This window comes from Jaculus jaculus, chromosome 6 (assembly GCF_020740685.1).
Source record: "Jaculus jaculus isolate mJacJac1 chromosome 6, mJacJac1.mat.Y.cur, whole genome shotgun sequence".
Lineage (NCBI taxonomy): Eukaryota > Metazoa > Chordata > Mammalia > Rodentia > Dipodidae > Jaculus > Jaculus jaculus.
This window is the reverse complement of record NC_059107.1, coordinates 109,808,454-109,821,828: the sequence shown is the minus strand read 5'-3', so window position 1 is coordinate 109,821,828 and position 13,375 is coordinate 109,808,454. Positions and strand designations below refer to the sequence as shown.

The 13,375-nt window shown below is 41.1% G+C and overlaps 1 protein-coding gene across 16 annotated transcripts in view; it reads left to right on the top strand.

The window, feature by feature from the left end:
* Nucleotides 1-13,375, top strand: part of Grip1 (glutamate receptor interacting protein 1) — a 667,112-nt gene that overhangs the window by 632,776 nt on the left and 20,961 nt on the right. For 12 of the 16 annotated variants that reach the window (XM_045151476.1, XM_045151473.1, XM_045151481.1 and 9 more), the window contains 2 exons: nt 7,671-7,827; nt 9,234-9,345. In XM_045151476.1, coding sequence (XP_045007411.1) covers nt 7,671-7,827; nt 9,234-9,345 — 269 coding nt within the window. Of the gene's footprint in view, nt 1-7,670; nt 7,828-9,233; nt 9,346-9,459; nt 9,505-13,375 lie in introns of all 16 variants that reach the window. The other 4 variants (XM_045151484.1, XM_045151483.1, XM_045151482.1 and 1 more) reach the window with 1 other exon arrangement.

Below are 13,375 nucleotides of genomic sequence, written 5' to 3'. Positions count from 1 at the left end.
TGGCATTCACTCTGTAGTCCCTAGCTGGCCTTGAACTCACAGTGATCCTACTACTTCTGCCTCTCAAGTGCTGGGATTAAAGGGGTATGCCACTCCACTCAGCTCTAGTTGACTTTTTACAACCACATAAAACTGCTTTCCCCCCTCTCCTATTAAATATCATGTTCTGGCATGTAGTTTATTTTTTTCCAACCTGCCCTTCTAGCCTCTCAGCAGGCTATGTATTTTCCCTGTGCATTCCCAGAGTCCCCCATTCAATCTCCTGGTGCTACTCCATTCCCAGTGGGATGCTGAGGCTCCACAATGCACATCTTCCTCCACGGGCCAAGAATTGATGCCTTGGTGGTCACATTTGTTATTGTTCACTGCTTTTCTCCAAAGTGTCAAGTGGAAACTGACCCATTCAACAGATCTCTAATGACTGGCATAGACAATGAGACAGGGTCTCTGTTCTTCCAAGGACCAGACGGTTCACAGACAAGCAAGTGCCAACCATGCTAAGTATGACTTAATCAATGAAAAGGGGAAAGGATGGATTGACCACTGCTAGTGGGAAAGAAAAGGCGTGTTTAAGGAAGTGCCACCACCGTGGGGACAGATTCGATTTTATTGGGTGGCTCTGGAATGCTGTCTTCTCCCAGCTGTCCTCTAGGGAATTCTCTCCCACCTGTCACCCATTTCCTTGTTCTTGATGAATCCCAGACCTTCTGCTTTAACCAGATCAGATCCTTTAGGCCCCTCCTTTTTTTCTTTCCTTCCTTCCTTCCTTCCTTCCTTCCTTCCTTCCTTCCTTCCTTCCTTCCTTCCTTCCTTCCTTCCTTTCTTTTCTTTTTCTAATGAAGAAAGCTCCAAATGTTACACTTAGATGTAGCAAAGGTCAGTTTAAAGGAAGAGCACAAATCATTACTGCCTGGACTCTGCCGACGGTCTCTGGCACAATGGAGCTCCACTAGCCTCTGTAATTCTTGACTCTGAGCTCAGGTAGCTATGTTTTTATCTGATAGTTTTCTCTTTTGAGATCATCTGTATTCTCCTTGGAAAAAAGTAGTCTGTTTTACCTGGGATCAAATATATTTGCATGTAATTAGGTAATCTCTTGATTAACTATTTTATTTTGTCAGTTCCTAAATATAATCTCAAATATGGTTCCTTACTTAATATATTTATGTTATTTTTCCATGATTATATTATTAATTGTTTGCTTTAGTTTTTTTTCCAAAAATTTGACAGTTGTGTTTACTTATTAACTAATCCACCATGGACATTTGGCATGAAATTTGCTTTTTAAATTTTATTTAACTTTAATTTTTTTAAAATTTTTATTTATTTATTTGAGAGTGACAGACAGAGAAAGAGGCAGAGAGAGAGAGAATGGGCGCGCCAGGGCTTCCAGCCACTGCAAATGAACTCCAGACACGAGCGCCCCCTTGTGCATCTGGCTAACATGGGTCCTGGGAATCGAGCCTTGAGCCGGGGTCTTTAGGCTTCACAGGCAAGCCTTTAACTGCTAAGCCATCTCTCCAGCCCATATTTAACTGTTAATTTGAGAGACAGAGAGAGGAAGAGGCAGATAGAGAGAGAGAATAGGCACACCAAGGCCTCTAGCCACTGCATACATACTTCAGATGTAATGCTCCACCATGAGCATCTGGCTTATATGGGTACTAGGGACTATGAACCTGGGTTCTTAGGCTTCACAGGCAAGCACTTTAACCATTAAGCCATCTCTCCAGCCCCAAATATGCTTTTAGTTTAACTCTTTTCATTCTTCTCTTAGATTTTGTTCCTTTTCTGACTTGAGTTGAATACATTTTACTGAAGTAATTCATTTCCATGCTTCCTTGCAGTTTCAATAGGAAGACAAAAGGCAACAGACGGTGCCAGAGTATTTAGTCAGAGTTTAGTTTAGTTTTTCTTTCTTTCTTCCTTCCTTCCTTCCTTCCTTCCTTCCTTCCTTCCTTCCTTCCTTCCTTCCTTCCTTCCTTCCTTTTTTATTTTCTCGAGGTAGGGTCTCATTCTAGCTCAGGCTGACCTGGAATTCACTATGTAGTCTCAGGGTGGCCTTGAACTCTTGGTGATCCTCCTACCTCTGCCTCCAAAGTGCTGGGATTAAAGGCGTGTGCCACCACGCCCGGCTCAGAGCTTAGCTTTTTTAATGCATTCAGGAAGACAGCCTGCAAAGCACAGAATCCAGCAGTCCTCCCCAGGGCAACATGTTAATCTTTCTTCCCTTGATTCTCTTATCTCTATGTGCTAGTGTTCATCTCAATGATCTTGCCCAATTTCTCCTGAGTTCTTACATTTCTGCTTTGATTTCTAGCTTTATAGGGTAATGGCTTTGCTATGTTTCGTTTCCTTTTTTTAATTTTGTGATGTTCTATTTTGTCACTGTCTTGATCATTCTCTCCATGGCAGACTTTTTTATCATAAGAATCCCTCACCTGTTGCCAGTCTGTTTTTCTATTGGTTTTCCTCCTGGTTCTTCTGCTACAACCCTAATACACATCTTGTGCTTGTCCTTTTCTTTGAGACAAAGGGAGCAAAAAAGAGAAAGAAAGAATGGGCACACCAGGGCCTCCAGAAACTGCAAACAAACTCCAGACACCTATGCACCACGATGTGCATCTGGCTTTACATGGGTACTGGGTATTCGAACCCAGGTCCTTAGGCTTCTCAGGCAAGCGTCTTAACCAGCTGAGCCATCTCTCCAGCCCCAGTGCTTGTTTTATTTTTGTTTGTTTGTTTGTTTTGTTTTTAATGGTAGGGTCTCACTCTAGCCCAGGCTGACCTGGAATTCACTCCATAGTCTCCGGGTGGCCTTGAACTCATGGCGATCCTCCTACCTCTGCCTCTCGAGTGCTGGGATTAAAGATGTGCGCCACCACGCCCAGCTCAGTGCTTGTCCTTTTAAAGTAACATGTCATCACTGAATTCACTGAGCTCTTCCCAAACTGGGAGTTTGTTAGCAGTTCTGAGAAAGACAAGCCCTGGTTGTGTTCCAGGCCGGCAACCCTTCCCCAGCTCACCGTGGTGCAGGGCAGTGAGGGTTCCCCAGCTGGCAGAGAGCTGCAAGTTCAATGCTCGTGGGTCAACATGAGAGCTCCCATAGTCCAGGGTACATCTATTTGTATGTGTCACGTATCAGCCTACCTCCTTGACTTTACTTAGTGCCTGCTGGGGGCCCAGGTGTTTCCTGCCACCACCCCATGCAGTGCATTCTGGTGTTCTAAACAGAAGTTGCTATTTTGCCTCCTGTGGTGGCCTCTGCTTGTGGCTGCTATAATCTTTAGCCGGGGCTGTCCTCTCTGCTCCTTGCTGCCACCCCCTCCTGCTGTTTAGCATGTGATTCTCATTGCACTTGGCTGTTTGTCTCATGTGTTGCGGCTGGAAATCGTGGAAATATTCTAGTTCTTTTAAAGACATGCATTGGCTCCTGTTTCTTGTTATTCCTTTTATTTTGAGGTAATTTCTGAGAGAAAGTAGAACTATCCACTCTCATTTTTAATCCAGAGCTCATCTAAACACTTGAAGTATTTCTTGGCAAGAACAATTACAAATACTTGCAGAAGTGTATGATTTGATTTTCTTGTTCTTAACAAAATGGGGTCTTTGGGAAACAACTTTGGCTAGCAATTATCTGGCTCACATTCTGATGCTAAACTTGGCTTCCAAAGCTGCACGCAACAACAAGACTTAACAGCCCTCAACTCATAATATTAAAGAGCAAATTCCAAACCCATTTTCTGATTTCAAACTTTATGTAAAAGGAACCATTATTATTCTGTCTGCTTTTCCACATTAAGGATGGGTATGAATAAAAAGCTGCTAACAGAAAATAAATAATCTGCACTTGTACATAAGAACAAGTGTGATTACAATAGCATATTAAAATTTTACAAATATCTAATAATATATATCTCATATATATCTAATAATAATCAACATGCCAAGATTCCATGCACTTTCAGAAGTACCTGTATTTGTGAAAATCTCCCTTCCATGATACAAATAAATAAAATGAAATATTCTTCCAAGTGGAAGGAATCTGGACTGAATTTTAAATTCTATATTATGAAACAAAGTGTACAACCAAATATTGAAGTCAAAATGCAAGGGAAATGAATGACAAAGGGGACCAAGGAGAAAGAGCTCTAAATCAAAGGAGTACTTTGCATATATGTTTTTTATGATTTCTTTTATCTAGTTTAACTTAATGCAATTTTGATATCATATATACATTTTAATTTCATGCACATAATACTGCCATTCAATAAAGGCAACCTTTAGGTCTATTTGGGCAGCTGATTTTTCATATACCTGAGCTGCCCCAAAGAACTGTCCTCAGAGTCTGCTAACTTGTCAGCTCTGGTATCCAGCTTAAACTCAAGTGCAACTTCCTCTGCTTTGCATCATTGCATCATCACCCATTTGCATCAGTTAGGGATTCATTTAGTGACATATAAGCCCACACAGCATTTAAACAAGATGTGGATGTGTTTTCTCACACTGTCGTCTAAAGTATGGAAGAGGCATTAGAGCCCAGGCATCTGGCTGCTCCTGCTGGCATTATCATGAATGCCTCCCCATCACCACTGTCTTGACTCTCCAACCTCCACTGGGCCTGGAATCTTGTGCCTACTTCCTCTCATAGCTTTTTGATTAACTGAATACTTAATTGAGCAGTTATATGCCTATCCCCAAACTGGCATTCTGGTGCTAAGGACGAGTATGGAAGCAGATATTTCCACAGGCCATCATATGCTGGCAGAGTCAAATAACTGTCCCAATTTTAGCCTCCATCCAGCTCAGAAAGCCTGAGGAATGAATCCCATGATTCACCCAGCCCAGCAGAAGTGGGAGAGAATGAGCCAGAGAGGGCCATAAAAATAAGCTGACTATATAAGCCTAGTAATCATTTCCCAAACTGGCCAATCAGATGACTCATGACTCACCTCCCTTCTATGGGGAGGAGCACATACAGGTAGTAAGAGGGACCAGATTGTCTCTTGGAACAAGTTACCCTCCCTGGGATGGAGGAGACAGGAAGGTTGCCAAGAGTTTCTGGTTTGTTGGATAAGTAGTTTAGCCAAATCAGCCAGTCCCAGGTTCAGTGAGAGATGCTGTCTCAAAAAAAAAAAAAAAATGAATAAGATGAAAGAGCAATTGAAGAAGACACTTGATGGAACCACATTGAATTCTGATCTCCATAGGATGTCTACACACATGCACCTGTGTGCAGAACATGAGCAACACACACACACACACACACACACACACACACACATGTCCATATGCATTACCAATGAAGAGAAACCTCAGTGAGCTCTAGGTGCTTTCTCAAGGACATCCGAATATTTATTCTACTTCCTTTATCAACCCTGATAAGATACCTATCATTATCTTCATTTCACATTGAGATTAACTGCCCATACCTCCAACAGAAGGAGTGGTAGAGCTGGGACTTGAACCTGGATCTTTTCTTACTTTGCTATCAAGATTGGCATTGCATGAGTGAGGGAGGTACCAGGACTATACCCAGCTCTTCCAACTTTACGCCTCACCAAAGAGCTTAGAGTAATTCTCTTTCCTTCTCTGCTTTGTGGTAATGCCATCCTCACTGGGAAGTGCTCCTTTAGACAAGCACTTTTGTTATGCACTCAGGGCCTTTCAAGGTCAGCACACCCCAGAAACATACTGCAGTCCTGTTCAACCTTATCCGTACTGTCTTGCCAAGAAAACGAGAAGCAAAGAAGGGAAAGAAAATGAGAGGCTAATCTGCCCAGTAGAAATCATGCTGAATTTTCCCAGGGAACATAATGGTCATTTAGGTTAATGTTAATCAGAAAAGGACAACATTCCAGGAGAACACCACTGATGGACATTTAAAGCCATTTTAAGGCCAACTGTGGAAAATGAGATACCAGCATCTCTAATTTATTTCATAGCAGAAACGCGACTTCACATATTGCGTTAGGTTTGTCTCAGAAGGAGAAAACAGAAGCCAGGCTGAAATTCACTATTATGTAGTCACTCTGCCTTGATAGAAGACTCATGGGTGTTTCCTTAATCCAACACTTTTGACAGAAAACTGCACATTTATCACACAAGACTTTATCCCAAATGGCTAGCCTTTAGACACTTCTGTGGCTGTCTGTGAAAAAAGAGACAGAATGAAATATTAAATTGTCAATATCTCCTCTGTTGCAAGGACCTTCAGTTGTTGGTTTCCTAAAACAGAAAGTTCATGAAGTACCTGTGGCAAGGGGCCTTGCTCTTTGTTTCCTGAGATCAAATCATTTGATCAGACGACAGTACCCTTTGGGCATCCTGCTTTCCTGGGACCTCACTCATAGCCAGGTTGCATTACAGGATCCCAAAACAAATGGAGGGACAAAGAATAGGGAAGATGAAACAGGGTTGTTAGAGAGAATGGGCATGCCAGGGCCTCTAGCCACTGCAAACGAACTCCAGATGCATGTACCACCTTGGCCATCTGGCTTATGTGGGTGCTGGGGAATCAAACCTGGGTCCTTAGGCTTCACAGGCAAACACCTTAACTGCTAAGCCATCTCTCCAGCCCCTATATTGAGTACTTTAAACACAGGAAAAAAAAAGCACAGATGGCACTGCAACCCGTCACATATGTGTGCATCCACACATCCCAACCTGAGCAAGTAGAGGCGAAGTGTGACGATCCCACTACAAGCTATAGAATCAGACCCACAATCAGCTCTTGTTCACTGGACCCTCACTTGAATAGCACCCTCTACTACCACATTTAAAATTGTCTTCTGAATTTACCCTCAAATATAAATGTTTGTAGAAGATCATGTAATGTCTTCATTATTGTCAATAGCATTATTGTCAGGATCTTGGGTCCAAAGACTTGACTCAGCTTCATGGAAAAGTGTCCATCCATAACCTAATTGCCAAAGCCGCCCCTCACTGTCTCGCCCATCGAGCTAACCAGACTGAACCCATGTCAGAAAAGCCATTCTTCCTCTTGCATCTTGCAAGGTAAACATAACAAAGCACCATCCCATCATTGAGACAGGCATCTTACCCCTGAGTTCAAGTTCTAAGAGCCAGAGGAGGAGAGCGCAAAGCCATGTCCTGTCTTTCCCTGGGTGTAATAAACTCTGCCTCAGAGAGCCCTCTTCACAGGAGCAAGGCTCTCTCGACTTGTTCTTGTATTTGGTGGCTGGGAGTTTCTATGCTCCAGGCCAAGCACCTTCAAAGGTTTGAAACAGGTAGGGAATATGTCTTTCCCGTGTAATTCAGTAAAAAAGCACTTGGGAGAAATAAGTACTGGCAGGTCTCAGAGCCCTGGCCTGGCAGTCATGGTAGATTGGAAAAGACATGCACATGATACTGAAGGACCTGAAACTGATTGTATTAACATGATGACTTAGACCCTCATGAAGGCGCAGGTGCCTGAAAGTGTTGTTCAAAGCCTTTGATGTTGCCTGTAAAACAATAATAACACGCCAGTTGGCTGTGAATGACGCCCCGGGGCAGTGGTACATGGGAAGCACACCCTGTATTATTTGCTATTGTTCCTGCTACTGCTGTTGCCATTGGACCCTTTGGCCACAACGTCATTTCTCAATGGATTAAGAAATCCTCAAGTCCATTTGTAACACCTTTTCTTTTATGTTTTCATGTTTCAGGTACCAGTTTTCAGGCTTCAGGATATAATTTCAACACCTACGACTGGAGGAGTCCAAAACAAAGAGGCAGCTTGTCGCCAGTCCCCAAGCCTCGGAACCAGACCTATCCAGATGTGGGACTGAGTAATGAAGACTGGGACCGGTCCACAGCCAGTGGGTAAGGATTCCCTTCCTGCTGCCCTGTTCCAAATCACATCGTGCTCATTTGGGCAGGTTTTGCACTTCTGTACTCCCAGTGGCACATTCTGTTAGTTTTGACTGTGGAAGCTACCTAAATCATTCATGTTGGCCACAGGGAAGGGTTCTAAAATGTATGCCCAGTGCACAAAGCAAAGCAGAAGCTATTACCCAGAGTGAAAATGCTAATGGAAAGTCAACCTCTACATACCACGCCTGCTCTGTGGTATCCGTTTCCTTCTCCTTTCTCTGACAATGCAGTTTCATACTAACTCATGTGTTTTATAAAAAATAAAGGAGGTTTTATGTTTTTCTTTGTGTTGTGTTTTGAAACACAGTCTTAATATATAGCCTATGCTGGCTTTGAACTCACAGTCCTTCTGCCTCAGGCTCTTAAACGCTGGCATTGCAGGCATCTGTCACTAGACCCAACCATAAGTTCTATATTCTCTCTTATTATTATTTTTATTTGCGAGAGAGAATTGGTGCACCAGGGCCTCAGCCACGGCAATCAACCCCTAGAGACTTGCACCACCTAGTGGGCATGTGCAACCTTGCACTTGCCTCACCTTTGTGCGTCTGGCTTACGTGGGATCTAGAGAGTTGAATATAGTCCTTTGGCTACGTAGGCAAGAACTTAACGGGTAAGCCATCTCTCCAGCCCTATTCTCTCTTTTGTATTATTTACTTATATGAGAGAGGAAGAGGCGGAGAGAGAGACAGAGGGAAAGAGGCAGAGATAGAGAGAGAGAATGGGCATGCCAGAGCTTCTAGACACTACAAACCACCTTGCTCCACCTTGTGCATCTGGCTTTACATGGATACTAGGAAACTGGACCTAGGTCATTAGGCTTTGCAAGCAAGTACCTTAACTGCTGAGCCATCTCTCCAACCCCAGAATTTCTATATTCTTAATGAGCAAGTATATCTTAGAATTGTGTTCCTTGCCAAAATATTTTAAGGAAACTTATAAAAGTTATTATTTAATTTCTTTTTAATTATAGTATGTGGAAACACAGTCTTCTGTAAGAGGCTTCTTTCCCTATTGATGTAGCAGATGAGATATATTCCCATGTTGCCTGTCATCGTAATGGAGCCACGTTGCTGCAGGCATGCAGCACAGCCATGTGGGATGTGAGCATTGCTTCACAGGACCAAGGGCCACCCTTGCCTTCTACATGACACTGAGCATTCAGAAAGCATTGGAGCTGACCTTAGGTGGAGGCTACAGTTGAAAAAAATCTTGCTAGTAATGACTTTTATTCTCTCTCTCTCTCTCTCTCTCTTTTTTTTTTCTGTGAGATGAAGGAGCAAGGTTTTAGATACAGAAAAATATACGTTGATATCTGCCAGGTTCTTACCCCAGACTATGTTTCTTGACACCAGTTTTGCAGGAGCTTCTGACAGTGCAGAAGCCGAGCAGGAGGAGAACTTCTGGTCCCAAGCACTGGAAGACTTGGAAACCTGTGGCCAGTCAGGAATCCTGAGAGAACTTGAGGTAGACTCGGTCCAGCTGCTTATGTTGATTCTTTCTACATTCATTTTTTTTTCGTCCTTTTGAGTTTGCATTGATCACAGCAGTTCATTTAAAAGCTTTAACCCCTTTCCACAGGAGAAAGCCGACAGGCGTGTGTCATTGAGAAACATGACTCTCTTGGTAGCTACCCTTTCTGTTTATACTTTTGCTTGTGAAACTGCCTTCCCCACCCTTGCCTTCCGGACAGCAGTTTGATTTGATCCGATGATGCCGTTGAAAGTATTATTTCCCCATTCCCACCCTCCAGCTTACTGACTTGTGGCTTCTGCCCATTGCTCCCTGCTAACCCTTGACTGTACCTGTTTCCTACCAAACTGCTAAGGAGCCAGCTCAGTCTCCCAACAGTGGTGCATCTCATTCTCTTAGTTGCTTTAGAAAGGTTTCTTTGGCATGTTTTCATTTGTACCTGGTATAGAAATTAATTTGATCGTCAAGAGGAACATAAGAGGAAATTTTATTTTGCTTTACCTGCAGCCGACAATGCTGCTGGTCCAAAGGGCCAGTCTGTTTAGTAAGCTGTCAATTGGTAATTGCAAGCTGTTAATTGCAAACCCTAATTCCAGATTAACTTTGCATGTATGTGAATTTGAGGAGGGGCAACATGGAGTATAACAGCTAAACTGCCGATTTCTTTAATCAAAACCATGAACTTGCAGGCAGCATTCACACTTTAGTCTGGGAAGCCCTGGACTGTTTCCTTTTATGTTCTTTTAAATTTTCAAAGCTGGAAAAAGTAAAGTGGCAAAAGTCTCATTTTTATTTTGATGTCATATGAGGTCCCCAAGTCACCATAAGGAATGTGAATGGCATTACCAGGTGAAACTCTTGCAATTCTAAAATGATTACTCATCTTTATATTATTTTGCTTCCCAATTGCATGTGTGGATATTTTATGTGATTCTAATGTTTGTGTATCTGCAAAGAAAACTTTAAAGAAAAATAGTAGTTTGAATTTGTAAGCCTCAGTATTACCTGGCATGAATTTCAGCTTCAGAGCACAGCTAAAGGATCTGGACATGGATAGAACTATAAAATTTAAATAAATTGTGAACAATTGATTCTACTTGCCACCACTTTCAAAAAAAAAAAAAAGAGTAGAATGCTTAAGTGTCTGTTGGTTTATTTAATCCTTTACCACCTCCTGTATGTGCAATGATGGGTCAGCGTGGCCCAAACTGATGAGACATGCCAGTAACCACTCCTACACGTGCCCTTGCATTGGAGAACATGTTTCCATTCATGTCCCTTCCCATTTTGTCTTACCTCTCTTTTGAAAAACATGCTATTCTTCTTATAGCTTTTTCCACATAAGGTGATTTTAAAAAATGAAGTAACATGGTGAACTTATGCTTTCACCCAGAAACTTCATTTTCCCATGAAAACCACAACCAGTAAGTAGCACAGAAGCCAGGCTGTGGCTGCCTACCAGTTTTCTCTAAAGCATCTCGATGTGGATATGGCTCTTGAATGAGGAACATGGAAAAGAAATGGGCTGAATTTTAAGCCAAAGAGAAATTAACTTTTCAGCTATAACAGATTGATCACCTGGTTTATAATAGAGTCATATTTGTGCTTTTCCACAAAACTTCATTTATTAGTTTAAATGAACTCTATTGTTACCCAAAAATTTTATTGAAGTATGGCTCCTACAAATGAAATTTGCATTTAATATCAAAATTTAAAGCCCACAATGACACTAATAAATGTAAATTAGTTAAGATGAAAAAATGATTGTGGTTGAAATGAAAATTAACTTCCTAATCATTTCTATTATTAATAGCAATAATTTATGTTCAACTTTCAGCATTGAAAAAATTTACCAGAGGCAAAAATCTCAAATTCAAGTTTTTTAACTTCTCTTACCCACTTTTTCTTCTATAAAACATAGGAATTATAATGATCTGATAACAGCAATTATCAAAGAACATGGAACTTAATAAATGTGCAATAAAATGTTTGATAAAAATTAAGTATTATGTTTGCTATTTCTTGATAACTGAATGTTACTTTTTTCATTTAACTGAGCAAAGTTTACTCAAATGTCAGAACCTAAATTTTATTTATACCTTAACTTTTATATACCTTTTTATATGCTACTGATTCCCTTGAAGTTCACTTTAAACAAATCAGTCTAGCCATGTTTTGTAAATTTGAACTAAGGAACCATTAATAATAATACCTTTTCCTTCCTTTCAATGGAACCCTTGGTAAATCTATCTGCAATGTTTTCTATGGTCTCTCGGACTCATCAAAACAGGACTGCTGTTTCCCAGATAGCTCTTGTATTTTACTTCTAACATGCTTCCTGCTGATCCAGTAAAAGCTGAATGTAAAAAAAAAAAAAAAAAAAAAAAAAAAAAAAACATAAACAAAGCAGAGAAGTCACATAACTAGGTAAAAAATAATGAGTACATGGTCACCACTTCAGGAAAACAATCACTGGGTATTGTCACTTACAGTAGATCAAACATAGAAATGATGTATGTAAGCATCATAAAACAAAGGATGTCTATGATACCTACATGGCTAGCCACAGAAAAGTTTCAATAAACTTAAAAAGGGTGTGATAATAAACCAAAATGTGGTCCCCACACATGTGTAAATATTAAAGACTTTTTTAATCTGCCAAAAAAGGAAGTTTGCTGTGGTTTAGGTATAGTGGACAGAGAAGTGATGTGCTGAGTAGTCAAGGAGCCCGAGGTTCGGAACCAGACTGCTGGAGCATTATCCCAGGCTCTTGGCAAGTTGCTGATCATATTCAAGTATCAGTTTCCTTGCTCCCATCATAGAAGTATAAAAAACAATACCTTCTACATGGGGTTACTTAAATGTGAAGGGGCATTCTGGGCTCATTGTTGAGTAGTCAACAAGGATTTTTTAGTTATGATTTCCCTTTTCAAAAGTACCAGTGAGATATGTAATCTAGTCACATTATGTTTGCTTGTTTTGTATCTTCTTCCAGAGTTGTTGGCTCTGTGTGCATGTGTACTGACACGTGGCTGTTGTTTATTAAAGATGCATGCGTATCTGAGCAGCAAGTTAAGTGCTAGGACATCTTGGAGAGATGGCCAATGAAACAGCAACTTGCTCAATAGTGTTCCCCCTGGGTAAATAGCTTTAGATGGTGCCCTTGGTGCAACTACTACCTGTGTGACCTGGAGCAAGACAATCTCTGTGCGCCTTTGTCTCCTCTTCAGAATTAAAGAGAATAAAAGTACCTGCCTCATAGATTCAAATGTGTAAATACATTCAAAGGGCCAACAAAGTAAGTTCTGTAACTTGTAGCATTGGAGTCACTGTAAACAAGTAGACCATATTTTGTTCAAGTCACATACACTTGTTTTTTGTTACTGTGGTCTCAGGCAGATTAACCCATGCTAGTTTATCTGTATGGAACCATCTTATTTTGAGTATGGAGTTAGAAAGGGGAATTACCATCATGATAGAAATTACAAGTCTTTTTTTTTTGTTCCATATCTGAGATTCAGTCACCTTTGGGATCTAATCTTGCTAATGCTTATGCATTATGCAGGAAATATGTTTGAAACTCAACAAACTTCCCATCCACCAGTAAAATCCAATTTAGGTTGTGAAGCTTTTGAGCACAGAGATAAATCCAATAACATTAAAAAAAAAAAAAAGGATTCTTTTATCCTCTGGGGATATTATACAAAGACCATTTCAAAGAGGCATTCATCTATACCATGAGATGTGGAAGCCTAAACACTGATCTCATATACCAAAACATATGTCCAAAAGCTTCTGAGGCAGATCACTTGGCCAAAGGAAATGCAATCCACAGTTCCAGGCAGGAGGCAGGAGCCAACACTTGGCTTTGTATTAATAATCCCACTCCAGCCCATTGTTTGCTCCAGCTGGAGGTAGAGGCAGCATTGCAACTCTCCCTCAAGAATCATTTGGATTCACTCTGGAAAATATGTTGAAGGTGGATTCATGAATTCCATCTCTTGGAGCCCATTCACTGGAAGTT